The sequence below is a fragment of the Schistocerca cancellata genome, unplaced genomic scaffold, assembly GCF_023864275.1.
Source record: "Schistocerca cancellata isolate TAMUIC-IGC-003103 unplaced genomic scaffold, iqSchCanc2.1 HiC_scaffold_375, whole genome shotgun sequence".
Taxonomy (NCBI): domain Eukaryota; kingdom Metazoa; phylum Arthropoda; class Insecta; order Orthoptera; family Acrididae; genus Schistocerca; species Schistocerca cancellata.
The window spans coordinates 1-26,637 of record NW_026046393.1 but is presented as its reverse complement, the minus strand read 5'-3'; the positions used below and the strand labels follow the sequence as shown (position 1 = coordinate 26,637).

The window sequence follows — 26,637 nt, the reverse complement described above, 5'->3', positions numbered from 1 at the left end:
TCCTTGCGAAGGCAGCACTCCTTGCGAAGGCAGCACTCCCTGCGAAGGAAGCCCTCCTCTCGAAGGCAGCCCTCCTTGCGAAGACAGCACTCCTAGCGAAGGCAGCACTCCTTGTGAAGGCAGCACTCCTTGCGAATGCAGTACTCCTTGCGAAGGCAGTACTCCTTGCGAAAGCAGCACTCCTTGCAGAGGCAGCACTCCTTGTGAATGCAGCACTCCTTGTGAGGGCAGCACTCCTAGCGAAGGCAGCACTCCTTGCGAAGGCAGCACTCCTTGAGAAGGCAGTACTCCTTGCAAAGGCAGCACTCCTTGCGAAGGCAGCATTCCTTGCGGAGGCACCACGCCTTCCGATCGCAGCACTCCTTGCGAAGGCAACACTGCTGGCGAAGGCAGCACTCCTTGCGAAGGCAGCACTCCTTGCGAAGGAAGTACTCCTTGCAAAGGCAGCACACCCTGCGAAGGCAGCACTCCTTGCGAAGGCTGCACTCTGTACGAAGGCAACACTCCTAGGGAAGGCAGCACTCTGTCCCAGGGCAGCACTCCTTGGGAAGGCAGTACTCCTTGCGAAGGCAGCACTCCTTGCAAAGGCAGCACTCCTTGCGAAGGCAGCACTCCTTGCGAAGGCAGCACTCTTTGCGAAGGGAGCACTCCTTGGGAAGGCAGCACTCCTTGGAAGGCAGCACTCCTTGCAAAGGCAGTACTCCCTGCGAAAGCAGAACTACTTGCGAAGGCATTACCCCTTGCGAAGGCAGCACTTCTTGCGAAGGCAGCCCTCCTTGCGAAAACAGGACTCCTTGCGAATGCAGCACTCCTTGAGAAGGCAGCACTCCTTGCGAAGGCAGCACTCCTTGCGAAGGCACCACTCCTTGTGAAGGCAGCACTCCTTGCGAAGGCAACAGTTCATGCAAAGGGAGCACTCCTTGCGGAGGCAGCACTCTGTGCAATGGCAGCACTCCCTGCAAAGGCAGCACTCTGTGCAAAGGCAGCACTCCTTGCGAAGGCAGCACTCCTTGCGAAGGCATTTCTCCTTGCGAAGGGAGCACTCCTTGCAAAGGCAGCACTCCTTGCAAAGGCAGCACTCCTTGCAAAGGCAGCACTCCTGGCGAAGACAAAACCCCTTGCGAAGACAGCACTCCGTACAAAGGCAGCCCTCGTTGCGAAGGCAGCACTCCTTGCGAAGGCAGCACTCCTTGCGAAGGCAGCACTCCTTGCAAAGGCAGCACTCCTTGCAAAGGCAGCACTCATTGGAAGGCAGCACTCGTTGCAAAGGCAGTACTCCCTGCGAAGGCAGCAGCACTTGCAAAGGCATTACCCCTTGCAAAGCAGCACTCTCTGCGAAGGGAGCCCTTCTTGCGAAGGCAGCCCTCCGTGCGAAGTTAGCACTTCTAGCGAAGGCAGCACTCCTTGGAAGGAAGCACTCCTTGCGAAGGCAGCACTCCTTGCGAAGGCAGTACTACTTGCGAAGGCAACACTCCTTGCGAAGGCAGCACTCCTTGCGAAGGCAGCACTCGTTGTGAACGCAGCACTCGTTGCGAAGGCAACACTCCTTGCAAAGGCAACACTCCCTGCGAAGGCAGCACTCCTTGCGAAGGCAGCACGACTTGCGAAGGCAGCACTCTGTCAAAGGAAGCACTCCATGTGAAAGCAGCACTATGTGCGAAGGCTGCACTCTGTGCGAAGGCAGCACTCCTTGCGAAGGCAGAACTCCTTGCGAAAGCAGCACTCCTTGCGAAGGCAGCACTCCTAGCGAAGGCAGCCCTCATTGCGAAAGCAGCACTCCTTGCGAAGACAGCACTCTTTGCGAAGGGAGCACTCTTTGCGAAGGCAGCACTCCTTGGAAGGCAGCACTCCTTGCAAAGGCAGTACTCCCTGCGAAAGCAGAACTACTGGCGAAGGCATTACCCCTTGCGAAGGCAGCACTCCCTGCGAAGGCAGCCCTCTTTGCGAAGGCAGCCCTCCTTGCGAAGGCAGCACTCCTAGCGAAGGCAGCACTCATTGCGATGGCAGCGCTCCTTGCAAAGGCAGCACTCCTTGCGAAGGCAGCACACCTTGCGAAGGCAGCACTCCTTGCGGATGCAGCACTCCCTGTGAAGGCAGCACTTCTTGTGAAGGCACCACTCCTTGCGAAGGCAGCACTCCCTGCAAAGGCAGCACTCCCTATGAAGGCAGCCCTCCTTGCGAAAGCAGCACTCCTAGCGAAGGCAGCACTCCTTGCGAAGGCAGCTCTCCTTAGAAGGGCAGCACTCCTAGCGAAGGCAGCACTCCTTGCGAAGGCATATCTCCTTGCGAAGGCAGCACTCCTTGCAAAGGCAGCACCCCTTGCGAAGGCACCACCCCTTGCGAAGGCAGCACTCCCAGAAAGGCAGCCCTCATTGCGAAGGCAGCACTCCTTGCGAAGGCAGCACTCCTTGCGAAGGCAGCACTCCTTGCGAAGGCAGCACTCCTTGCGAAGGCACCACCCCTTGCGAAGGCAGCACTCCCTGCAAAGGCAGCCCTCATTGCAAAGGCAGCACTCCTTGCGAAGGCAGCACTCCTTGCGAAGGCAGCACTCCTTGCGAAGGCAGCACTCCTTGCGAAGGCAGCACTCCTTGCGAAGGCAGCACTCCTTGCGAAGGCAGCACTCATTGGAAGGCAGCACTCGTTCAAAGGCAGTACTCCCTGAGAAGGCAGCACTACTTGCGAAGGCATTACCCCTTGCGAAGGCAGCACTCCCTGCGAAGGAAGCCCTCCTCTCGAAGGCAGCCCTCCTTGCGAAGACAGCACTCCTAGCGAAGGCAGCACTCCTTGTGAAGGCAGCACTCCTTGCGAATGCAGTACTCCTTGCGAAGGCAGTACTCCTTGCGAAAGCAGCACTCCTTGCAGAGGCAGCACTCCTTGTGAATGCAGCACTCCTTGCGAATGCAACACTCCTTCCGAAGGCACCACCCCTTGCGAAGGCAGCACTCCCTGCGAAGGCATTACCCCTTGCGAAGGCAGCACTCCCTGCGAAGGCAGCCCTCCTTGCGAAGGCAGCACTCCTTGCAAAGGCAGCACTCCTTGCGAAGGCAGCACTCCTTGCGAAGGCAGCACTCCCTGCGAAGGAAGCCCTCCTCTCGAAGGCAGCCCTCCTTGCGAAGACAGCACTCCTAGCGAAGGCAGCACTCCTTGTGAAGGCAGCACTCCTTGCGAATGCAGTACTCCTTGCGAAGGCAGTACTCCTTGCGAAAGCAGCACTCCTTGCAGAGGCAGCACTCCTTGTGAATGCAGCACTCCTTGTGAGGGCAGCACTCCTAGCGAAGGCAGCACTCCTTGCGAAGGCAGCACTCCTTGAGAAGGCAGTACTCCTTGCAAAGGCAGCACTCCTTGCGAAGGCAGCATTCCTTGCGGAGGCACCACGCCTTCCGATCGCAGCACTCCTTGCGAAGGCAACACTGCTGGCGAAGGCAGCACTCCTTGCGAAGGCAGCACTCCTTGCGAAGGAAGTACTCCTTGCAAAGGCAGCACACCCTGCGAAGGCAGCACTCCTTGCGAAGGCTGCACTCTGTACGAAGGCAACACTCCTAGGGAAGGCAGCACTCTGTCCCAGGGCATCACTCCTTGGGAAGGCAGTACTCCTTGCGAAGGCAGCACTCCTTGCAAAGGCAGCACTCCTTGCGAAGGCAGCACTCCTTGCGAAGGCAGCACTCTTTGCGAAGGGAGCACTCCTTGGGAAGGCAGCACTCCTTGGAAGGCAGCACTCCTTGCAAAGGCAGTACTCCCTGCGAAAGCAGAACTACTTGCGAAGGCATTACCCCTTGCGAAGGCAGCACTTCTTGCGAAGGCAGCCCTCCTTGCGAAAGCAGGACTCCTTGCGAATGCAGCACTCCTTGAGAAGGCAGCACTCCTTGCGAAGGCAGCACTCCTTGCGAAGGCACCACTCCTTGCGAAGGCAGCACTCCTTGCAAACGCAGCACTCCCTGCGAAGTCAGCCCTCCTTGCGAAAGCAGGACTCCTAGCGATGGCAGCACTCCTTGCGAAGCCAGCTCTCCTTAGAAGGGCAGCACTCCTAGCGAAGGCAGCACTCCTTGCGGAGGCAGCACTCCTTGCGAAGGCAGCACTCCTTGCGAAGGCAGCACTCCTTGCAAAGGCAGCACTCCTTGCAAAGGCAGCACTCCTTGTGAAGGCACCACCCCTTGCGAAGGCAGAACTCCCTGCAAAGGCAGCCCTCATTGCGAAGGCAGCACTCCTTGCGAATGCAGCACTCCTTGCGAAGGCAGCACTCCTTGCGAAGGCAGCACTCCTTGCGAAGGCAGCACTCATTGGGAGGCAGCACTCGTTGCAAAGGTAGTACTCCCGGAGAAGGCTGCACCACTTGCGAATGCATTACCCCTTGCAAAGGCAGCACTCCCTGCGAAGGTAGCCCTCCTCTCGAAGGCAGCCCTCCTTGCGAAGACAACACTCCTAGCGAAGGCAGCACTCCTTGCGAAGGCAGCACTCCTTTTGAAGGCAGCACTCCTAGCGATGGCAGCACACCTTGCGAAGGCAGCACTTCTTGCGAAGGCACCACACCCTGCGAATGCAGATCTCTGTGCAAAGGCAGCACTCCGTGGGAAGGCAGCACTACGTGCGAAGGCTGCACTCCGTGCGAAGGCTGCACTCCTTGCGAAGGCAGCACTCCTTGCGAAGGCAGCACTCCTAGCGAAGACAGCACTCCTTGCGAAGGCAGCACTTCTTGCAAAGGCACAACTCCCTGCGAATGCAGATCTCTGTGCATAGGCAGCACTCCGTGCGAAGGCAGCACTACGTGCGAAGGCTGCACTCCATGCGAAGGCAGCACTCCTTGTGAAGGCAGCACTCCTTGCGAAGGCAGCACTCCTTGCGAAGGCAGCACTCCCTGCGAATGCAGCACTCCTAGCGAAGGCAGCACTCCTAGCGAAGGCAGCACTCCTTGTGAAGGCAGCACTCCTTGCGAAGGCAGCACTCCTTGCAAAGGCAGCACTCCTTGCGAAGGCAGCACTCCTTGCGAAGGCAGCACTCCTTGCGAAGGCAGCACTCCTTGCGAAGGCAGCACTCCCTGCGTAGGGAGCACTCCCTGCGAATGCAGCACTCCTAGCGAAGGCAGCACTCCTAGCGAAGGCAGCACTCCTTGTGAAGGCAGCACTCCTTGCGAAGGCAGCACTCCTTGCATAGGCAGCACTCCTTGCAAAGGCAGCACTCCTTGCGAAGGCAACAGTCCATGCAAAGGCAGCACTTCTTGCGGTGGCAGCACTCTGTGCAAAGGCAGCACTCCCTGCAAAGGCAGCACTCTATGCAAAGGCTGCACTCCTTGCGAAGGCAGCACTCTTTGCGAAGGCAGCCCTCCTTGCGAAGGCAGCACTCTGTCAAAGGAAGCACTCCGTGTGAAGGCAGCATTACATGCGAAGGCTGCACTCCGTGCGAAGGCAGCACTCCTTGCGAAGGCAGCACTCCTTGCGAAGGCACCACTCCCTGCGAAGGCAGCACTCCCTGCGTAGGCAGCACTCCCTGCGAAGGCAGCCCTCCTTGCGAAGGCAGCACTCTGTCAAAAAAAGCACTCCGTGTGAAGGCAGCACTATGTGCGAAGGCTGCACCCCGTGCGAAAGCAGCACTCCTTGCGAAGGCTGCACTCCTTGCGAAGGCAGCATTCCTTGTGAAGGCAGCTCTCCTTGCGAAGGCAGCACTCCCTGCATAGGCAGCACTCCCTGCGAAGGCAGCACTCCTAGCGAAGGCAGCACTCCTAGCGAAGGCAGCACTCCTTGCGAAGGCAGCAATCCTTGCAAAGGCAGCACTCCTTGCGAAGGCAACAGTCCATGTGAAGGCAGCAATCCTTGCGAAGGCAGCACTCCTTGCGAAGGCAGCATTCCTTGCGAAGGCTGCACTCCTTGCGAAGGCTGCACTCCTTGCGAAGGCTGCACTCCTTGCGAAGGCAGCACTCTGAGCAAAAGCAGCACTCCATGCGAAGGCTGCACTCCGTGCGAAGGCAGCACTCCTTGCAAAGGCAGCACTCATTGGGAAGGCAGCACTCCTTGCGAAGTCAGCCCTCCTTCCGAAAGCAGCACTCCTAGCGATGGCAGCACTCCTTGCGGAACCAGCTCTCCTTAGAAGGGCAGCACTCCTAGCGAAGGCAGCACTCCTTGCGAAGGCAGCACTCCTTGCGAAGGCACCACCCCAAGCGAAGGCAGCACTCCTTGCAAAGGCAGCACTCATTGGAAGGCAGCACTCGTTGCAAAGGCAGTACTCCCTGCGAAGGCAGCAGTACTTGCGAAGGTATTACCCCTTGCGAAGGCAGCACTCCCTGCGAAGGGAGCCCTCCTTGCGAAGGCAGCCCTCCGTGCGAAGGCAGCACTTCTAGCGAAGGCAGCACTCCTTGGAAGGCAGCACTCCTTGCAAGAGCAGCTTTCCTTGCGAAGGCAGCTCTCCTTGCGAAGGCAGCACTCCCTGCGTAGGCAGCACTCCCTGCGAAGGCAGCACTCCTAGCGAAGGCAGCACTCCTAGCGAAGACAGCACTCCTTGCAAAGGCAGCACTCCTTGCGAAGGCAGCACTCCTTGCGAAGGCAACAGTTCATGCAAAGGGAGCACTCCTTGCGGAGGCAGCACTATGTGCAAAGGCAGCACTCCCTGCAAAGGCAGCACTCTGTGCAAAGGCAGCACTCCTTGCGAAGGCAGCACTCCTTGCGAAGGCATTTCTCCCTGCGAAGGCAGCAATCCTTGCAAAGGCAGCACTACTGGCGAAGACAAAACCCCTTGCGAAGACAACACTCCCTACAAAGGCAGGCCTCGTTGCGAAGGCAGCACTCCTTGTGAAGGCAGCACTCCTTGCGAAGGCAGCACTCCTTGCAAAGGCAACACTCATTGGAAGGCAGCACTCGTTGCAAAGGCAGTACTCCCTGCGAAGGCAGCAGCACTTGCAAAGGCATTACCCCTTGCGAAGCAGCACTCCCTGCGAAGGGAGCCCTCCTTGCGAAGGCAGCCCTCCGCGCGAAGTTAGCACTTCTAGCGAAGGCAGCACTCCTTGGAAGGAAGCACTCCTTGCGAAGGCAGCACTCCTTGCGAAGGCAGTACTACATGCGAAGGCAACACTCCTTGCGAAGGCAGCACTCCTTGCGAAGGCAGCACTCGTTGTGAACGCAGCACTCCTTGCGAAGTCAACACTCCTTGCAAAGGCAGCACTCCCTGCGAAGGCAGCACTCCTTGCGAAGGCGCCACCCCATGCGAAGGCAGCACTCCCTGCGAAGGCAGCACCTCTTGCGAAGGCAGCACTCTGTGCGTATGCTGCGCTCCGTGCGGCGGCAGCAATTTGTGCAAAGGCAGCACTCCTTGCGAAGGCAGCACTCCTTGCGAAGGCTGCACTCCGTACGAAGGCAGCACACCTAGCGAAGGCAGCACTCTGTCCTAAGGCAGCACTCCTTGGGAAGGCAGCACTCCTTGCGAAGGCAGCACTCCTTGCAAAGGCTGCACTCCTTGCGAAGGCAGCACTCCTTGCGAAGGCAGCACTCCTTGCGAAGGCAGCACTCCTTGCGAAGGCAGCACTCCTAGCGAAGGCAGCCCTCATTGCGAAAGCAGCACTCCTTGCGAAGACAGCACTCTTTGCGAAGGGAGCACTACTTGCGAAGGCAGCACTCCTTGGAAGGCAGCACTCCTTGCAAAGGCAGTACTCCCTGCAAAAGCAGAACTACTGGCGAAGGCATTACCCCTTGCGAAGGCAGCACTCCCTGCGAAGGCAGCCCTCTTTGCGAAGGCAGTCCTCCTTGCGAAGGCAGCATCCGTAGCGAAGGCAGCACTCCTTGCGATGGCAGCGCTCCTTGCAAAGGCAGCACTCCTTGGGAAGGCAGCACTCCTTGCGAAGTCAGCCCTCCTTGCGAAAGCAGCACTCCTAGCGATGGCAGCACTCCTAGCGATGGCAGCACTCCTTGCGGAACCAGCTCTCCTTAGAAGGGCAGCACTCCTAGCGAAGGCAGCACTCCTTGCGAAGGCAGCACTCCTTGCGAAGGCACCACCCCATGCGAAGGCAGCACTCCCTGCAAAGGCAGCCCTCATTGCGAAGGCAGCACTCCTTGCGAAGGCAGCGCTCCTTGCGAAGGCAGCACTCCTTGCGAAGGCAGCACTCCTTGCGAAGGCAGCACTCCTTGCGAAGGCAGTACTCATTGGGAGGCAGCACTCGTTGCAAAGGCAGTACCCCTGAGAAGGCAGCACTACTTGCGAATGCATTACCCCTTGCGAAGGCAGAACTCCCTGGGAAGGCAGACCTCCTCTCGAAGGCAGCCCTCCTTGCGAAGACAACACTCCTAGCGAAGGCAGCACTCCTTGCGAAGGCAGCATTCCTTTCGAAGGCAGTACTCCTTGCGAAGGCAGCACTCCTTTTGAAGGCAGCACTCCTAGCGAAGGCTGCACACCTTGCGAATGCAGCACTTCTTGCGAAGGCACCACACCCTGCGAATGCAGATATCTGTGCAAAGGCAGCACTCCGTGGGAAGGCAGCACTACGTGCAAAGGCTGCACTCCGTGCGAAGGCAGCACCCCTTGCGAAGGCAGCACTCCTTGCGAAGGCAGCACTCCTAGCGAAGGCAGCACTCCATGCGAAGGCAGCACTTCTTGCGAAGGCACCACTCAATGCGAATGCAGATCTCTTTGCAAACGCAGCACTCCGTGCGAAGGCAGCACTACGTGCGAAGGCTGCACTCCTTGTGAAGGCAGCACTCATTGCGAAGGCAGTACTCCTTGCGAAGGCAGCACTCCTTGCGAAGGCAGCGCTACTTTCGAAGGCAGCACTCCCTGCGTAGGCAGCACTCCCCGCGAAGGCAGCACTCCTAGTGAAGGTAGCACTCCTAGCGAAGGCAGCACTCCTAGCGAAGGCAGCACTCCTTGCAAAGGCAGCACTCCTTGCAAAGGCAGCACTCCTTGCAAAGGCAGCACTCCTTGCGAAGGCAACAGTCCATGCAAAGGCAGCACTCCTTGCGGAGGCAGCACTCTGTGCAAAGGCAGCACTCCCTGCAAAGGCAGCACTCTGTGCAAAGGCAGCACTCCTTGCGAAGGCAGCACTCTTTGCAAAGGCAGCCCTCCTTGCGAAGGCAGCACTCTGTCAAAGGAAGCACTCCTTGCGAAGGCAGCACCCCTTGCGACGGCAGCACTCCTTGCGAAGGCAGCACTCCTTGCGAAGGCAGCACTCCTTGCGAAGGCAGCACTCCTTGTGAAGGCTGCACTCCTTGTGAAGGCTGCACTCCTTGCGCAGGCAGCACTCTGAGCAAAAGCAGCACTCCATGCGAAAGCTGCACTCCATGCGAAGGCAGCACTCCTTGCAAAGGCAGCACGCATTGGAAGGCAGCACTCGTTGCAAAGCAGTACTCCCTGCGAAGGCAGCAGTACTTGCGAAGGCATTACCTCTTGCGAAGGCAGCACTTCCTGCGAAGGGAGCCCTCCTTGCGAAGGCAGCCCTCCGTGCGAAGGCAGCACTTATAGCGAAGGCAGCACTCCTTGGAATGCAGCACTCCTTGCGAAGGCAGCACTCCTTCCGAAGGCAGCTCTCCTTGCGAAGGCAGCACTCCCTGCGTAGGCAGCACTCCCTGTGTAGGCAGCACTCCTTGCGAAGGCTGCACTCCTAGCGAAGGCAGCACTTCTAGCGAAGGCAGCACTCCTTGCGAAGGCAGCACTCCTTGCAAAGGCAGCACTCCTTGCGAAGGCAGCACTCCCTGCGAAGGCAGCACTCCCCGCGTAGGCAGCACTCCCTGCGAAGGCAGCCCTCCGTGCGAAGGCAGCTCTCCGTGCGAAGGCAGCACTCTGTCAAAGGAAGCACTCCGTGTGAAGGCAGCACTATGTGCGAAGGCTGCACTCTGTGCAAAGGCAGCACTCTGTGCAAAGGCAGCACTCCCTGCAAAGGCAGCACTCTGTGCAAAGGCAGCACTCCTTGCGAAGGCAGCACTCCTTGCGAAGGCAGCACTCCTTGCAAAGGCTGCACTCCTTGCGAAGGCAGCACTCCTTGCGAAGGCAGCACTCTGAGCAAAAGCAGCACTCCATGCGAAGGCCTCACTCCATGCGAAGGCAGCACTCCTTGCGAAGGCAGCACTCATTGGAAGGCAGCACTCGTTGCAAAGGCAGTACTCCCTGCGAAGGCAGCAGTACTTGCGAAGGCATCACCCCTTGCGAAGGCAGCACTCCCTGCGAAGGGAGCCCTCCTTGCGAAGGCTGCACTCCGTACGAAGGCAGCACTCCTAGCGAAGGCAGCACTCCGTCCTAAGGCAGCACTCCTTGGGAAGGCAGCACTCTTTGGGAAGGCAGCACTCCTTGCGAAGGCAGCACACCTTGCGAAGGCTGCACTCCTTGCGAAGGCAGCACTCCTTGTGAAGGCAGCACTCCTTGCGAAGGCAGCACTCTGTCAAAGGAAGCACTCCGTGCGAAGGCTGCACTCTGTGCGAAGGCAGCACTCCTTGCGAAGGCAGCACCTCTTGCGAAGGCAGCACTCCTTGCGAAGGCAGCACTCCTAGCGAAGGCAGCCCTCATTGCAAAGGCAGCCCTCCTTGCGAAGGCAGCACTCCTAGCGAAGGAAGCACTCCTTGTGATGGCAGCGCTCCTTGCAAAGACAGCACTCCTTGCGAAGACAGCACTCCTTGCGAAGACAGCACTCCTTGCAAAGGCAGCACTCCTTGCAGATGCAGCACTCCCTGCGAAGGCATTACTCCTTGCGAAGGCACCACTCCTTGTGAAGGCAGCACTCCCTGCAAAGGCAGCACTCCTTTCGAAGGCAGTACTCCTTGCAAAGGCAGCACTCCTTTTGAAGGCAGCACTCCTTTTGAAGGCAGCACTCCTAGCGAAGGCAGCACACCTTGCGAAGGCTGCACTTCTTGCGAGGGTACCACACCCTGCGAATGCAGATCTCTGTGCAAAGGCAGCACTCCGTGAGAAGGCAGCACTACGTGCGAAGGCTGCACTCCGTGCGAAGGCTGCACTCCTTGCGAACGCAGCACTCCTTGCAAAGGCAGCACTCCCTGCAAAGGCAGCACTCCCTGCGAAGGCATCCCTCATTGCGAAGCAGCACTCCTAGTGATGGCAGCACTCCTTGCGAAGGCAGCTCTCCTTAGAAGGGCAGCACTCGTAGCGAGGGAAGCACTCCTTGCGAAGGCATATCTCCTTACGAAGGCAGCACTCCTTGCAGAGGCAGCACTCCTTGCGAAGGCACCACCCCTTGCGAAGCCAGCACTCGCTGCAAAGGCAGCCCTCATTGCGAAGGCAGCACTCCTTGCTAAGGCAGCACTCCTTGCGAAGGCAGCACTCCTTGCGAAGGCAGCACTCCTTGCGAAGGCAGCACTCCTTGCGAAGGCAGCACTCATTGGAAGGCAGCACGCATTGGAAGGCAGCACTCGTTGCAAAGGCAGTACTCCCTGAGAAGGCAGCACTACTTACGAAGGCAGCACTCTTTGCGAAGGCAGCACTCCTTGTGAACGCAGCACTCCTTGCGAAGGCAACACCCCTTGCAAAGGCAGCACTCTCTGCAAAGGCAGCACTCCTTTCGAAGGCACCATCCCATGCGAAGGCAGCACTCCCTGCGAAGGCAGCACTTATTGCGAAGGCAGCACACTGTGCGTAGGCTGCACTCCGTGTGAAGGCTAGCTATCTGTGCGAAGGCTGCACTCCGTGCGAAGTTAGCACTCCTTGCGAAGGCAGCGCTCCTTGCGAAGGCAGCACTCCTTGCGAAGGCAGCACTCCTTGCGAAGGCAGCACTCCTTGCAAAGGCAGCACTCCTTGCGAAGGCAGCACTCCCTGCGTAGGCAGCACTCCCTGCGAAGGCAGCCCTCCTTGCGAAGGCAGCACTCTGTCAAAGGAAGCACTCCGTGTGAAGGCAGCACTATGTGCAAAGGCTGCACTCCGTGCGAAAGCAGCACTCCTTGCGAAGGCAGCACTCCTTGCGAAGGCAGCACTCCTTGCAAAGGCAGCACTCGTTGCGAAGGCAGCACTCCTTGCGAAGGCAGCACTCCTTGCGAAGGCAGCACTCCTTGCGAAGGCAGCACTCCCTGCGTAGGGAGCACTCCCTGCGAATGCAGCACTCCTAGCGAAGGCAGCACTCCTAGCGAAGGCAGCACTCCTTGTGAAGGCAGCACTCCTTGCGAAGGCAGCACTCCTTGCATAGGCAGCACTCCTTGCAAAGGCAGCACTCCTTGCGAAGGCAACAGTCCATGCAAAGGCAGCACTTCTTGCGGTGGCAGCACTCTGTGCAAAGGCAGCACTCCCTGCAAAGGCAGCACTCTATGCAAAGGCTGCACTCCTTGCGAAGGCAGCACTCTTTGCGAAGGCAGCCCTCCTTGCGAAGGCAGCACTCTGTCAAAGGAAGCACTCCGTGTGAAGGCAGCATTACATGCGAAGGCTGCACTCCGTGCGAAGGCAGCACTCCTTGCGAAGGCAGCACTCCTTGCGAAGGCACCACTCCCTGCGAAGGCAGCACTCCCTGCGTAGGCAGCACTCCCTGCGAAGGCAGCCCTCCTTGCGAAGGCAGCACTCTGTCAAAGGAAGCACTCCGTGTGAAGGCAGCACTATGTGCGGAGGCTGCACCCCGTGCGAAAGCAGCACTCCTTGCAAAGGCTGCACTCCTTGCGAAGGCAGCATTCCTTGTGAAGGCAGCTCTCCTTGCGAAGGCAGCACTCCCTGCATAGGCAGCACTCCCTGCGAAGGCAGCACTCCTAGCGAAGGCAGCACTCCTAGCGAAGGCAGCACTCCTTGCGAAGGCAGCAATCCTTGCAAAGGCAGCACTCCTTGCGAAGGCAACAGTCCATGTGAAGGCAGCAATCCTTGCGAAGGCAGCACTCCTTGCGAAGGCAGCATTCCTTGCGAAGGCTGCACTCCTTGCGAAGGCTGCACTCCTTGCGAAGGCTGCACTCCTTGCGAAGGCAGCACTCTGAGCAAAAGCAGCACTCCATGCGAAGGCTGCACTCCGTGCGAAGGCAGCACTCCTTGCAAAGGCAGCACTCATTGGGAAGGCAGCACTCCTTGCGAAGTCAGCCCTCCTTCCGAAAGCAGCACTCCTAGCGATGGCAGCACTCCTTGCGGAACCAGCTCTCCTTAGAAGGGCAGCACTCCTAGCGAAGGCAGCACTCCTTGCGAAGGCAGCACTCCTTGCGAAGGCACCACCCCAAGCGAAGGCAGCACTCCTTGCAAAGGCAGCACTCATTGGAAGGCAGCACTCGTTGCAAAGGCAGTACTCCCTGCGAAGGCAGCAGTACTTGCGAAGGTATTACCCCTTGCGAAGGCAGCACTCCCTGCGAAGGGAGCCCTCCTTGCGAAGGCAGCCCTCCGTGCGAAGGCAGCACTTCTAGCGAAGGCAGCACTCCTTGGAAGGCAGCACTCCTTGCAAGAGCAGCTTTCCTTGCGAAGGCAGCTCTCCTTGCGAAGGCAGCACTCCCTGCGTAGGCAGCACTCCCTGCGAAGGCAGCACTCCTAGCGAAGGCAGCACTCCTAGCGAAGACAGCACTCCTTGCAAAGGCAGCACTCCTTGCGAAGGCAGCACTCCTTGCGAAGGCAACAGTTCATGCAAAGGGAGCACTCCTTGCGGAGGCAGCACTATGTGCAAAGGCAGCACTCCCTGCAAAGGCAGCACTCTGTGCAAAGGCAGCACTCCTTGCGAAGGCAGCACTCCTTGCGAAGGCATTTCTCCCTGCGAAGGCAGCAATCCTTGCAAAGGCAGCACTACTGGCGAAGACAAAACCCCTTGCGAAGACAACACTCCCTACAAAGGCAGGCCTCGTTGCGAAGGCAGCACTCCTTGTGAAGGCAGCACTCCTTGCGAAGGCAGCACTCCTTGCAAAGGCAGCACTCATTGGAAGGCAGCACTCGTTGCAAAGGCAGTACTCCCTGCGAAGGCAGCAGCACTTGCAAAGGCATTACCCCTTGCGAAGCAGCACTCCCTGCGAAGGGAGCCCTCCTTGCGAAGGCAGCCCTCCGCGCGAAGTTAGCACTTCTAGCGAAGGCAGCACTCCTTGGAAGGAAGCACTCCTTGCGAAGGCAGCACTCCTTGCGAAGGCAGTACTACATGCGAAGGCAACACTCCTTGCGAAGGCAGCACTCCTTGCGAAGGCAGCACTCGTTGTGAACGCAGCACTCCTTGCGAAGTCAACACTCCTTGCAAAGGCAGCACTCCCTGCGAAGGCAGCACTCCTTGCGAAGGCGCCACCCCATGCGAAGGCAGCACTCCCTGCGAAGGCAGCACCTCTTGCGAAGGCAGCACTCTGTGCGTATGCTGCGCTCCGTGCGGCGGCAGCAATTTGTGCAAAGGCAGCACTCCTTGCGAAGGCAGCACTCCTTGCGAAGGCTGCACTCCGTACGAAGGCAGCACACCTAGCGAAGGCAGCACTCTGTCCTAAGGCAGCACTCCTTGGGAAGGCAGCACTCCTTGCGAAGGCAGCACTCCTTGCAAAGGCTGCACTCCTTGCGAAGGCAGCACTCCTTGCGAAGGCAGCACTCCTTGCGAAGGCAGCACTCCTTGCGAAGGCAGCACTCCTAGCGAAGGCAGCCCTCATTGCGAAAGCAGCACTCCTTGCGAAGACAGCACTCTTTGCGAAGGGAGCACTACTTGCGAAGGCAGCACTCCTTGGAAGGCAGCACTCCTTGCAAAGGCAGTACTCCCTGCAAAAGCAGAACTACTGGCGAAGGCATTACCCCTTGCGAAGGCAGCACTCCCTGCGAAGGCAGCCCTCTTTGCGAAGGCAGTCCTCCTTGCGAAGGCAGCATCCGTAGCGAAGGCAGCACTCCTTGCGATGGCAGCGCTCCTTGCAAAGGCAGCACTCCTTGGGAAGGCAGCACTCCTTGCGAAGTCAGCCCTCCTTGCGAAAGCAGCACTCCTAGCGATGGCAGCACTCCTAGCGATGGCAGCACTCCTTGCGGAACCAGCTCTCCTTAGAAGGGCAGCCCTCCTAGCGAAGGCAGCACTCCTTGCGAAGGCAGCACTCCTTGCGAAGGCACCACCCCATGCGAAGGCAGCACTCCCTGCAAAGGCAGCCCTCATTGCGAAGGCAGCACTCCTTGCGAAGGCAGCGCTCCTTGCGAAGGCAGCACTCCTTGCGAAGGCAGCACTCCTTGCGAAGGCAGCACTCCTTGCGAAGGCAGTACTCATTGGGAGGCAGCACTCGTTGCAAAGGCAGTACCCCTGAGAAGGCAGCACTACTTGCGAATGCATTACCCCTTGCGAAGGCAGAACTCCCTCGGAAGGCAGACCTCCTCTCGAAGGCAGCCCTCCTTGCGAAGACAACACTCCTAGCGAAGGCAGCACTCCTTGCGAAGGCAGCATTCCTTTCGAAGGCAGTACTCCTTGCGAAGGCAGCACTCCTTTTGAAGGCAGCACTCCTAGCGAAGGCTGCACACCTTGCGAATGCAGCACTTCTTGCGAAGGCACCACACCCTGCGAATGCAGATATCTGTGCAAAGGCAGCACTCCGTGGGAAGGCAGCACTACGTGCAAAGGCTGCACTCCGTGCGAAGGCAGCACCCCTTGCGAAGGCAGCACTCCTTGCGAAGGCAGCACTCCTAGCGAAGGCAGCACTCCATGCGAAGGCAGCACTTCTTGCGAAGGCACCACTCAATGCGAATGCAGATCTCTTTGCAAACGCAGCACTCCGTGCGAAGGCAGCACTACGTGCGAAGGCTGCACTCCTTGTGAAGGCAGCACTCATTGCGAAGGCAGTACTCCTTGCGAAGGCAGCACTCCTTGCGAAGGCAGCGCTACTTTCGAAGGCAGCACTCCCTGCGTAGGCAGCACTCCCCGCGAAGGCAGCACTCCTAAAGAAGGTAGCACTCCTAGCGAAGGCAGCACTCCTAGCGAAGGCAGCACTCCTTGCAAAGGCAGCACTCCTTGCAAAGGCAGCACTCCTTGCAAAGGCAGCACTCCTTGCGAAGGCAACAGTCCATGCAAAGGCAGCACTCCTTGCGGAGGCAGCACTCTGTGCAAAGGCAGCACTCCCTGCAAAGGCAGCACTCTGTGCAAAGGCAGCACTCCTTGCGAAGGCAGCACTCTTTGCAAAGGCAGCCCTCCATGCGAAGGCAGCACTCTGTCAAAGGAAGCACTCCTTGCGAAGGCAGCACCCCTTGCGACGGCAGCACTCCTTGCGAAGGCAGCACTCCTTGCGAAGGCAGCACTCCTTGCGAGGGCAGCACTCCTTGTGAAGGCTGCACTCCTTGTGAAGGCTGCACTCCTTGCGCAGGCAGCACTCTGAGCAAAAGCAGCACTCCATGCGAAAGCTGCACTCCATGCGAAGGCAGCACTCCTTGCAAAGGCAGCACGCATTGGAAGGCAGCACTCGTTGCAAAGCAGTACTCCCTGCGAAGGCAGCAGTACTTGCGAAGGCATTACCTCTTGCGAAGGCAGCACTTCCTGCGAAGGGAGCCCTCCTTGCGAAGGCAGCCCTCCGTGCGAAGGCAGCACTTATAGCGAAGGCAGCACTCCTTGGAATGCAGCACTCCTTGCGAAGGCAGCACTCCTTCCGAAGGCAGCTCTCCTTGCGAAGGCAGCACTCCCTGCGTAGGCAGAACTCCCTGTGTAGGCAGCACTCCTTGCGAAGGCTGCACTCCTAGCGAAGGCAGCACTTCTAGCGAAGGCAGCACTCCTTGCGAAGGCAGCACTCCTTGCAAAGGCAGCACTCCTTGCGAAGGCAGCACTCCCTGCGAAGGCAGCACTCCCCGCGTAGGCAGCACTCCCTGCGAAGGCAGCCCTCCGTGCGAAGGCAGCTCTCCGTGCGAAGGCAGCACTCTGTCAAAGGAAGCACTCCGTGTGAAGGCAGCACTATGTGCGAAGGCTGCACTCTGTGCAAAGGCAGCACTCTGTGCAAAGGCAGCACTCCCTGCAAAGGCAGCACTCTGTGCAAAGGCAGCACTCCTTGCGAAGGCAGCACTCCTTGCGAAGGCAGCACTCCTTGCAAAGGCTGCACTCCTTGCGAAGGCAGCACTCCTTGCGAAGGCAGCACTCTGAGCAAAAGCAGCACTCCATGCGAAGGCCTCACTCCATGCGAAGGCAGCACTCCTTGCGAAGGCAGCACTCATTGGAAGGCAGCACTCGTTGCAAAGGCAGTACTCCCTGCGAAGGCAGCAGTACTTGCGAAGGCATCACCCCTTGCGAAGGCAGCACTCCCTGCGAAGGGAGCCCTCCTTGCGAAGGCTGCACTCCGTACGAAGGCAGCACTCCTAGCGAAGGCAGCACTCCGTCCTAAGGCAGCACTCCTTGGGAAGGCAGCACTCTTTGGGAAGGCAGCACTCCTTGCGAAGGCAGCACACCTTGCGAAGGCTGCACTCCTTGCGAAGGCAGCACTCCTTGTGAAGGCAGCACTCCTTGCAAAGGCAGCACTCTGTCAAAGGAAGCACTCCGTGCGAAGGCTGCACTCTGTGCGAAGGCAGCACTCCTTGCGAAGGCAGCACCTCTTGCGAAGGCAGCACTCCTTGCGAAGGCAGCACTCCTAGCGAAGGCAGCCCTCATTGCAAAGGCAGCCCTCCTTGCGAAGGCAGCACTCCTAGCGAAGGAAGCACTCCTTGTGATGGCAGCGCTCCTTGCAAAGACAGCACTCCTTGCGAAGACAGCACTCCTTGCGAAGACAGCACTCCTTGCAAAGGCAGCACTCCTTGCAGATGCAGCACTCCCTGCGAAGGCATTACTCCTTGCGAAGGCACCACTCCTTGTGAAGGCAGCACTCCCTGCAAAGGCAGCACTCCTTTCGAAGGCAGTACTCCTTGCAAAGGCAGCACTCCTTTTGAAGGCAGCACTCCTTTTGAAGGCAGCACTCCTAGCGAAGGCAGCACACCTTGCGAAGGCTGCACTTCTTGCGAGGGTACCACACCCTGCGAATGCAGATCTCTGTGCAAAGGCAGCACTCCGTGAGAAGGCAGCACTACGTGCGAAGGCTGCACTCCGTGCGAAGGCTGCACTCCTTGCGAACGCAGCACTCCTTGCAAAGGCAGCACTCCCTGCAAAGGCAGCACTCCCTGCGAAGGCATCCCTCATTGCGAAGCAGCACTCCTAGTGATGGCAGCACTCCTTGCGAAGGCAGCTCTCCTTAGAAGGGCAGCACTCGTAGCGAGGGAAGCACTCCTTGCGAAGGCATATCTCCTTACGAAGGCAGCACTCCTTGCAGAGGCAGCACTCCTTGCGAAGGCACCACCCCTTGCGAAGCCAGCACTCGCTGCAAAGGCAGCCCTCATTGCGAAGGCAGCACTCCTTGCTAAGGCAGCACTCCTTGCGAAGGCAGCACTCCTTGCGAAGGCAGCACTCCTTGCGAAGGCAGCACTCCTTGCGAAGGCAGCACTCATTGGAAGGCAGCACTCATTGGAAGGCAGCACTCGTTGCAAAGGCAGTACTCCCTGAGAAGGCAGCACTACTTACGAAGGCAGCACTCTTTGCGAAGGCAGCACTCCTTGTGAACGCAGCACTCCTTGCGAAGGCAACACCCCTTGCAAAGGCAGCACTCTCTGCAAAGGCAGCACTCCTTTCGAAGGCACCATCCCATGCGAAGGCAGCACTCCCTGCGAAGGCAGCACTTATTGCGAAGGCAGCACACTGTGCGTAGGCTGCACTCCGTGTGAAGGCTAGCTATCTGTGCGAAGGCTGCACTCCGTGCGAAGTTAGCACTCCTTGCGAAGGCAGCGCTCCTTGCGAAGGCAGCACTCCTTGCGAAGGCAGCACTCCTTGCGAAGGCAGCACTCCTTGCAAAGGCAGCACTCCTTGCGAAGGCAGCACTCCCTGCGTAGGCAGCACTCCCTGCGAAGGCAGCCCTCCTTGCGAAGGCAGCACTCTGTCAAAGGAAGCACTCCGTGTGAAGGCAGCACTATGTGCAAAGGCTGCACTCCGTGCGAAAGCAGCACTCCTTGCGAAGGCTGCACTCCTTGCGAAGGCAGCACTCCTTGTGATGGCAGCTCTCCTTGTGTAGGCAGCACTCCCTGCGTAGGCAGCACTCCCTGCGAAGGCAGCACTCCTAGCGAAGGCAGCACTCCTAGCGAAGGCAGCACTCCTAGCGAAGGCAGCACTCCTAGCGAAGGCAGCACTCCTAGCGAAGGCAGCAATCCTTGCAAAGGCAGCACTCCTTGCGAAGGCAGCACTCCTTGCGAAGGCAACAGTCCATGCAAAGGCAGCACTCCTGGCGGAGGCAGCACTCTGTGCAAAGGCAGCACTCCCTGCAAAGGCAGCGCTCTGTGCAAAGGCAGCACTCCTTGCGAAGGCAGCACTCCTTGCGAAGGCATTTCTCCTTGCGAAGGCAGAACTCCTTGCAAAGGCAGCACTCCTGGCGAAGGCAAAACCCCTTAGGAAGACAGCACTCCCTACAAAGGCAGCCCTCGTTGCGAAGGGAGCACTCCTTGCGAAGGCAGCACTCCTTGCGATGGCAGCACTCCTTGCAAAGGCAGCACTCATTGGAAGGCAGCACTCGTTGCATAGGCAGTACTCCCTGTTTGCGAAGGCAGCCCTCCTTGCGAAGGCAGCACTCCTAGCGAAGGCAGCACTCCTTTCGATAGTAGCGCTCCTTGCAAATGCAGCACTCCTTGCGAAGGCAGCACACCTTGTGAAGGCAGCAATCCTTGCGGATGCAGCACTCCCTGCGAAGGCAACACTCCTTGCGAATGCACCACTCCTTGCGAAGGCAGTACTCCCTGCAAAGGCAGCACTCCCTGCGAAGGCAGCCCTCCTTGCGAAAGCAGCACACCTTGCGAAGTCAGTACTCATTGGAAGGCAGCACTCGTTGCAAAGGCAGTACTCCCTGAGAAGGCAGCACTACTTGCGAAGTCATTACCCCTTGCCAAGGCAGCACTCCCTGCGAAGGCAGCCCTCCTCTCGAAGGCAGCCCTCCTTGCGAAGACAGCCTTCCTAGTGAAGGCAGCACTCCCTGCGAAGGCAGCCCTCCTTGCGAAGGCAGCCCTCTTTGCGAGGGCAACACTCCTAGCGAAGGCAGCACACATTGCGAAGGCAGTACTCCTTGCAAAGGCAGCACTCCTTGCGAAGGCAGCACCCCTTGCGGAGGCACCACTCATTCTGAACGCAGCACTCCTTGCAAAGGCAGCACTCCTTGCGAAGGCAGCACTCCTTGCGAAGGCAGCACTCCTTGCGAAGGCAGCACTCCTTGCGAAGGCAGCACTCCATGCGATGGCAGTACTCCTTGGGAAGGCAGCACTCCTTGGGAAGGCAGCACTCCTTGGAAGGCAGCACTCCTTGGGAAGGCAGCACTCCTTGGGAAGGCAGCACTCCTTGCGAAGGCAGCAATTTTTCGAAGGCAGCACTCCTTGCGAAGGCAGCACTCCCTGCGAAGGCAGGACTCCTTGTGAAGGCAGCACTCCTTGCGAAGGCAGCACTCCTAGCGAAGGCAACAGTCCTTGCGATGGCAGCGCTCCTTGCAAAGGCAGCACTCTTTGCTAAGGCGGCACTGCTTGCGAAGGCAGCACTCCTTGTGGATGCAGCACTCCCTGCGAAGGCAGCACTCCTTGTGAAGGCAGCACTCCTTGCGAAGGCAGCACTCCCTGCAAAGGCAGCACTCCCTGCAAAGTCAGCCCTCCTTGCGAAAGCAGCACTCCTAGCGATGGCAGCACTCCTTGCGAAGCCAGCTCTCCTTAGAAGGGCAGCACTCCTAGCGAAGGCAGCACTCCTTGCAAAGGCAGCACACCTTGCAAAGGCACCAGCCGTTGCGAAGGCAGCACTCCCTGCAAAGGCAGCTCTCATTGCGAAGGCTGCACTCCTTGCGAAGGCAGCACTCCTTGCGAAGGCAGCACTCCTTGCGAAGGCAGCACTCCTTGCGAAGGCAGAACTCATTGGGAGGCAGCACTCATTGGGAGGCAGCACTCGTTACAAAGGCAGTACTCCCTGAGAAGGCAGCACTACTTGAAAATGCATTACCCCTTGCGAAGGCAGCACTCCCTGCGATGGCAGCCCTCCTCTCGAAGGCAGCTCTCAGTGCGAAGACAACACTCCTAGCGAAGGCAGCACTCCTTGTGAAGGCAGCACTCCTTTCGAAGGCGGTACTCCTTGCGAAGGCAGCACTCCTTTTGAAGGCAGCACTCCTAGCGAAGGCTGCACACCTTGCGAAGGCAGCACTTCATGCGAAGGCACCACACCCTGCGAATGCAGCTCTCTGTGCAAAGGCAGCACTCCGTGGGAAGGCAGCACTCCGTGCGAAGGCAGCACTCCATGCGAAGGGAACACTCCTTGCGAAGGCAGCACTCCTTGCGAAGGCAGCACTCCTTGTGAAGGCAGCGCTCCTTTTGCAGGCAGCACTACTTGGAATGCAGCATTCCTTGCAAAGGCAGTACTCCCTGCGAAGGCAGCACTCCTTGCGAAGGCAGCACTCCTTGCGAAGGCAGCATTCTGTGCAAAGGCAGCACACCTTGCGAAGGCAGCACACTGTGCCAAGGCAGCACTCCTTGCGAAGGCAGCACTACATGCGATGGCATCACTCCCAGCGAAAGCAGCACTCCGTGCGGAGGCGGCAATCCAAGCGAAGGCAGCACTCCCTGTGAAGGCAGCACTCCTAGCAAAGGCAGCACTCCGTGTGAAGGCAGCACTCCTTGCGAAGGCAGCACTCCTTGCGAAGGCAGCACTCTGTGCAAAGGCATCACTCTGTGCAAAGGCAGCACTCCGTGCGAAGGCAGCACTACATGCGAAGTCAGCATTTCTAGCGAAGGCAGCAGTCCGTGCGAAGGCACCACCCCCTGCGACCGCAGCCCTCCCTGCGAATGCAGCACTCCTAGCGAAGGCAGCACTCCTAGCGAAAGCACCACTCCTAGCGAAGGCACCACTCCTAGCGAAGGCACCACTCCTAGCGAAGGCACCACTCCTAGCGAAGGCAGCACTCCTAGCGAAGGCAGCACTCCTAGCGAAGGCAGCACTCCCTGCGAAGGCAGCACTCCCTGCGAAGGCAGCACTCCTAGCAAAGGCAGCACTCCTTGCGAAGGCAGCACTCCTTGCGAAAGCAGCACTCCTTGCGAAAGCAGCACTCCATGCGAAAGCAGCACTGTGTGCAAAGGCAGCACTCCTTGCAAAGGCAGCCCTCTGTGCAAAGTCAGCAATCCGTGCGCAGGCAGCACTCCTTGCAAAGACAGCACTCCTTGCGAAGGCAGCACTCCTTGCGAAGGCAGCACTTCTTGGAAGGAAGCACTCCTTGCGAAGGCATCACTCCTTGTGAAGGCTGCACTCCTTGCGAAGGAAGCACTCCTTGCGAAGGCAGCACTCTGTGCAAAGGCAGCACTCCTTGCGAAGGCAGCACTCCTTGCTAAGGCAGCACTCCTTGCGAAGGCAGCACTCTGTGCAAAGGCAGCACTCGCTGCGAAGGCAGCACTCCTTGCGAAGGCAGCACTCTGTGCAAAGGCAGCACTCTGTGCACAGGCAGCACTCTGTGCTTAGGCAGCACTCTGTGCAAAGGCAGCACTCTGTGCAAAGGCAGCACTCTGTGCAAAGGCAGCACTCCTTGCGAAGGCAGCACTCCTTGCGAAGGCAGCACTCCTTGCGAAGGCAGCACTACGTGCGAAGGCAACACTCCTAGCGAAGGCAGCACTCCGCGCGAAGGCAGCACTCCTAGCGAAGGCAGCACTCTTAGCGAAGGCAACACTCCGTGCGAAGCCAGCACTCCCTGCCAAGGCAGCACTCCTAGCAAAGGCAGCACTCCTAGCAAAGGCAGCACTCTGTGCAAAGGCAGCACTCTGTGCAAAGGCAGCACTCTGTGCAAAGGCAGCACTCTGTGCAAAGGCAGCACTCTGTGCAAAGGCAGCACTCTGTGCAAAGTCAGCACTCTGTGCAAAGGCAGCACTCTGTGCAAAGGCAGCACTCCTTGCGAAGGCAGCACTCCTTGCGAAGGCAGCACTCCTTGCGAAGGCAGCACTACGTGCGAAGGCATCACTCGTAGCGAAGGCAGCATTCCGCGTGAAGGCAGCACTCTATGCAAAGGCAGCACTCACTGCGAAGGCAGCACTCCTTGCGAAGGCAGCACTCCTTGCGAAGGCAGCACTCCTTGCGAAGGCAGCACTCCTTGCAAAGGCAGCACTCCTTGCGAAGGCAGCACTCCTTGCGAAGGCAACAGTTCATGCAAAGGGAGCACTCCTTGCGGAGGCAGCACTCTGTGCAATGGCAGCACTCCCTGCAAAGGCAGCACTCTGTGCAAAGGCAGCTCTCCTTGCGAAGGCAGCACTCCTTGCGAAGGCATTTCTCCTTGCGAAGGCAGCACTCCTTGCAAAGGCAGCACTCCTTGCAAAGGCAGCACTCCTTGCAAAGGCAGCACTCCTGGCGAAGACAAAACCCCTTGCGAAGACAGCACTCCCTACAAAGGCAGCCCTCGTTGCGAAGGCAACACTCCTTGCGAAGGCAGCACTCCTTGCGAAGGCAGCACTCCTTGCAAAGGCAGCACTCCTTGCAAAGGCAGCACTCATTGGAAGGCAGCACTCGTTGCAAAGGCAGTACTCCCTGCGAAGGCAGCAGCACTTGCAAAGGCATTACCCCTTGCAAAGCAGCACTCTCTGCGAAGGGAGCCCTTCTTGCGAAGGCAGCCCTCCGTGCGAAGTTAGCACTTCTAGCGAAGGCAGCACTCCTTGGAAGGAAGCACTCCTTGCGAAGGCAGCACTCCTTGCGAAGGCAGTACTACTTGCGAAGGCAACACTCCTTGCGAAGGCAGCACTCCTTGCGAAGGCAGCACTCGTTGTGAACGCAGCACTCGTTGCGAAGGCAACACTCCTTGCAAAGGCAACACTCCCTGCGAAGGCAGCACTCCTTGCGAAGGCAGCACTCCTTGCGAAGGCAGCACTCTGTCAAAGGAAGCACTCCATGTGAAAGCAGCACTATGTGCGAAGGCTGCACTCTGTGCGAAGGCAGCACTCCTTGCGAAGGCAGCACTCCTTGCGAAAGCAGCACTCCTTGCGAAGGCAGCACTCCTAGCGAAGGCAGCCCTCATTGCGAAAGCAGCACTCCTTGCGAAGGGAGCACTCCTTGCGAAGGGAGCACTCCTTGCGAAGGCAGCACTCCTTGGAAGGCAGCACTCCTTGCAAAGGCAGTACTCCCTGCGAAAGCAGAACTACTGGCGAAGGCATTACCCCTTGCGAAGGCAGCACTCCCTGCGAAGGCAGCCCTCTTTGCGAACGCAGCCCTCCTTGCGAAGGCAGCACTCCTAGCGAAGGCAGCACTCATTGCGATGGCAGCGCTCCTTGCAAAGGCAGCACTCCTTGCGAAGGCAGCACACCTTGCAAAGGCAGCACTCCTTGCGGATGCAGCACTCCCTGTGAAGGCAGCACTTCTTGTGAAGGCACCACTCCTTGCGAAGGCAGCACTCCCTGCAAAGGCAGCACTCCCTATGAAGGCAGCCCTCCTTGCGAAAGCAGCACCCCTAGCGAAGGCAGCACTCCTTGCGAAGGCAGCTCTCCTTAGAAGGGCAGCACTCCTAGCGAAGGCAGCACTCCTTGCGAAGGCATATCTCCTTGCGAAGGCAGCACTCCTTGCAAAGGCAGCACCCCTTGCGAAGGCACCACCCCTTGCGAAGGCAGCACTCCCAGAAAGGCAGCCCTCATTGCGAAGGCAGCACTCCGTGCGAAGGCAGCACTCCTTGCGAAGGCAGCACTCCTTGCGAAGGCAGCACTCCTTGCGAAGGCACCACCCCTTGCGAAGGCAGCACTCCCTGCAAAGGCAGCCCTCATTGCAAAGGCAGCACTCCTTGCGAAGGCAGCACTCCTTGCGAAGGCAGCACTCCTTGCGAAGGCAGCACTCCTTGCGAAGGCAGCACTCCTTGCGAAGGCAGCACTCCTTGCGAAGGCAGCACTCCTTGCGAAGGCAGCACTCCTTGCGAAGGCAGCACTCATTGGAAGGCAGCACTCGTTCAAAGGCAGTACTCCCTGAGAAGGCAGCACTACTTGCGAAGGCATTACCCCTTGCGAAGGCAGCACTCCCTGCAAAGGAAGCCCTCCTCTCGAAGGCAGCCCTCCTTGCGAAGACAGCACTCCTAGCGAAGGCAGCACTCCTTGTGAAGGCAGCACTCCTTGCGAATGCAGTACTCCTTGCGAAGGCAGTACTCCTTGCGAAAGCAGCACTCCTTGCAGAGGCAGCACTCCTTGTGAATGCAGCACTCCTTGCGAAGGCAACACTCCTTCCGAAGGCACCACCCCTTGCGAAGGCAGCACTCCCTGCGAAGGCATTACCCCTTGCGAAGGCAGCACTCCCTGTGAAGGCAGCCCTCCTTGCGAAGGCAGCACTCCTTGCAAAGGCAGCACTCCTTGCGAAGGCAGCACTCCTTGCGAAGGCAGCACTCCCTGCGAAGGAAGCCCTCCTCTCGAAGGCAGCCCTCCTTGCGAAGACAGCACTCCTAGCGAAGGCAGCACTCCTTGTGAAGGCAGCACTCCTTGCAAAGGCAGTACTCCCTGCGAAAGCAGAACTACTTGCGAAGGCATTACCCCTTGCGAAGGCAGCACTTCTTGCGAAGGCAGCCCTCCTTGCGAAAGCAGGACTCCTTGCGAATGCAGCACTCCTTGAGAAGGCAGCACTCCTTGCGAAGGCAGCACTCCTTGCGAAGGCACCACTCCTTGCGAAGGCAGCACTCCTTGCGAAGGCAGCACTCCTTGCGAAGGCAGCACTCATTGGGAGGCAGCACTCGTTGCAAAGGTAGTACTCCCGGAGAAGGCTGCACCACTTGCGAATGCATTACCCCTTGCAAAGGCAGCACTCCCTGCGAAGGTAGCCCTCCTCTCGAAGGGCAGCCCTCCTTGCGAAGACAACACTCCTAGCGAAGTCAGCACTCCTTGCGAAGGCAGCACTCCTTTTGAAGGCAGCACTCCTAGCGATGGCAGCACACCTTGCGAAGGCAGCACTTCTTGCGAAAGCACCACACCCTGCGAATGCAGATCTCTGTGCAAAGGCAGCACTCCGTGGGAAGGCAGCACTACGTGCGAAGGCTGCACTCCGTGCGAAGGCTGCACTCCTTGCGAAGGCAGCACTCCTTGCGAAGGCAGCACTCCTAGCGAAGACAGCACTCCTTGCGAAGGCAGCACTTCTTGCAAAGGCACAACTCCCTGCGAATGCAGATCTCTGTGCCAAGGCAGCACTCCGTGCGAAGGCAGCACTACGTGCGAAGGCTGCACTCCATGCGAAGGCAGCACTCCTTAGAAGGGCAGCACTCCTAGCGAAGGCAGCACTCCTTGCGAAGGCAGCACTCCTTGCGAAGGCAGCACTCCTTGCGAAGGCAGCACTCCTTGCAAAGGCAGCACTCCTTGCAAAGGCAGCACTCCTTGTGAAGGCACCACCCCTTGCGAAGGCAGAACTCCTGCAAAGGCAGCCCTCATTGCGAAGGCAGCACTCCTTGCGAATGCAACACTCCTTGCGAAGGCAGCACTCCTTGCGAAGGCAGCACTCCTTGCGAAGGCAGCACTCATTGGGAGGCAGCACTCGTTGCAAAGGTAGTACTCCCGGAGAAGGCTGCACCACTTGCGAATGCATTACCCCTTGCAAAGGCAGCACTCCCTGCGAAGGTAGCCCTCCTCTCGAAGGCAGCCCTCCTTGCGAAGACAACACTCCTAGCGAAGGCAGCACTCCTTGCGAAGGCAGCACTCCTTTTGAAGGCAGCACTCCTAGCGATGGCAGCACACCTTGCGAAGGCAGCACTTCTTGCGAAGGCACCACACCCTGCGAATGCAGATCTCTGTGCAAAGGCAGCACTCCGTGGGAAGGCAGCACTACGTGCGAAGGCTGCACTCCGTGCG

The 26,637-nt window shown here is 58.8% G+C and overlaps 5 protein-coding genes across 5 annotated transcripts; 1 reads left to right on the top strand and 4 right to left on the bottom strand.

Moving 5' to 3' along the window:
- Nucleotides 1–10,203: 10,203 nt before the first annotated feature.
- LOC126119554 (uncharacterized) lies at nucleotides 10,204–10,992 on the bottom strand. The gene has a single exon (XM_049915066.1). The coding sequence runs from the start codon at nucleotides 10,990–10,992 to the stop codon at nucleotides 10,204–10,206; it is 789 nt and encodes a 262-aa protein (XP_049771023.1).
- A 6,157-nt stretch (nucleotides 10,993–17,149) lies between these two features.
- Nucleotides 17,150–17,938, bottom strand: LOC126119553 (uncharacterized). The gene has a single exon (XM_049915065.1). It carries the CDS (start codon nucleotides 17,936–17,938, stop codon nucleotides 17,150–17,152), a length of 789 nt encoding a protein of 262 aa, XP_049771022.1.
- Nucleotides 17,939–18,523: 585 nt separating this feature from the next.
- Nucleotides 18,524–19,648, bottom strand: LOC126119551 (uncharacterized). The gene has a single exon (XM_049915064.1). The coding sequence runs from the start codon at nucleotides 19,646–19,648 to the stop codon at nucleotides 18,524–18,526; it is 1,125 nt and encodes a 374-aa protein (XP_049771021.1).
- Nucleotides 19,649–19,861: 213 nt separating this feature from the next.
- On the bottom strand, nucleotides 19,862–20,725 carry LOC126119550 (trophinin-like). The gene has a single exon (XM_049915063.1). The coding sequence runs from the start codon at nucleotides 20,723–20,725 to the stop codon at nucleotides 19,862–19,864; it is 864 nt and encodes a 287-aa protein (XP_049771020.1).
- Nucleotides 20,726–20,835: 110 nt separating this feature from the next.
- LOC126119549 (uncharacterized) lies at nucleotides 20,836–23,728 on the top strand. The gene is made up of 3 exons (XM_049915062.1): nucleotides 20,836–21,082; nucleotides 21,181–22,025; nucleotides 22,313–23,728. The coding sequence occupies exons 1-3, from the start codon at nucleotides 20,836–20,838 to the stop codon at nucleotides 23,726–23,728; spliced, it is 2,508 nt and encodes an 835-aa protein (XP_049771019.1).
- Nucleotides 23,729–26,637: the final 2,909 nt, after the last annotated feature.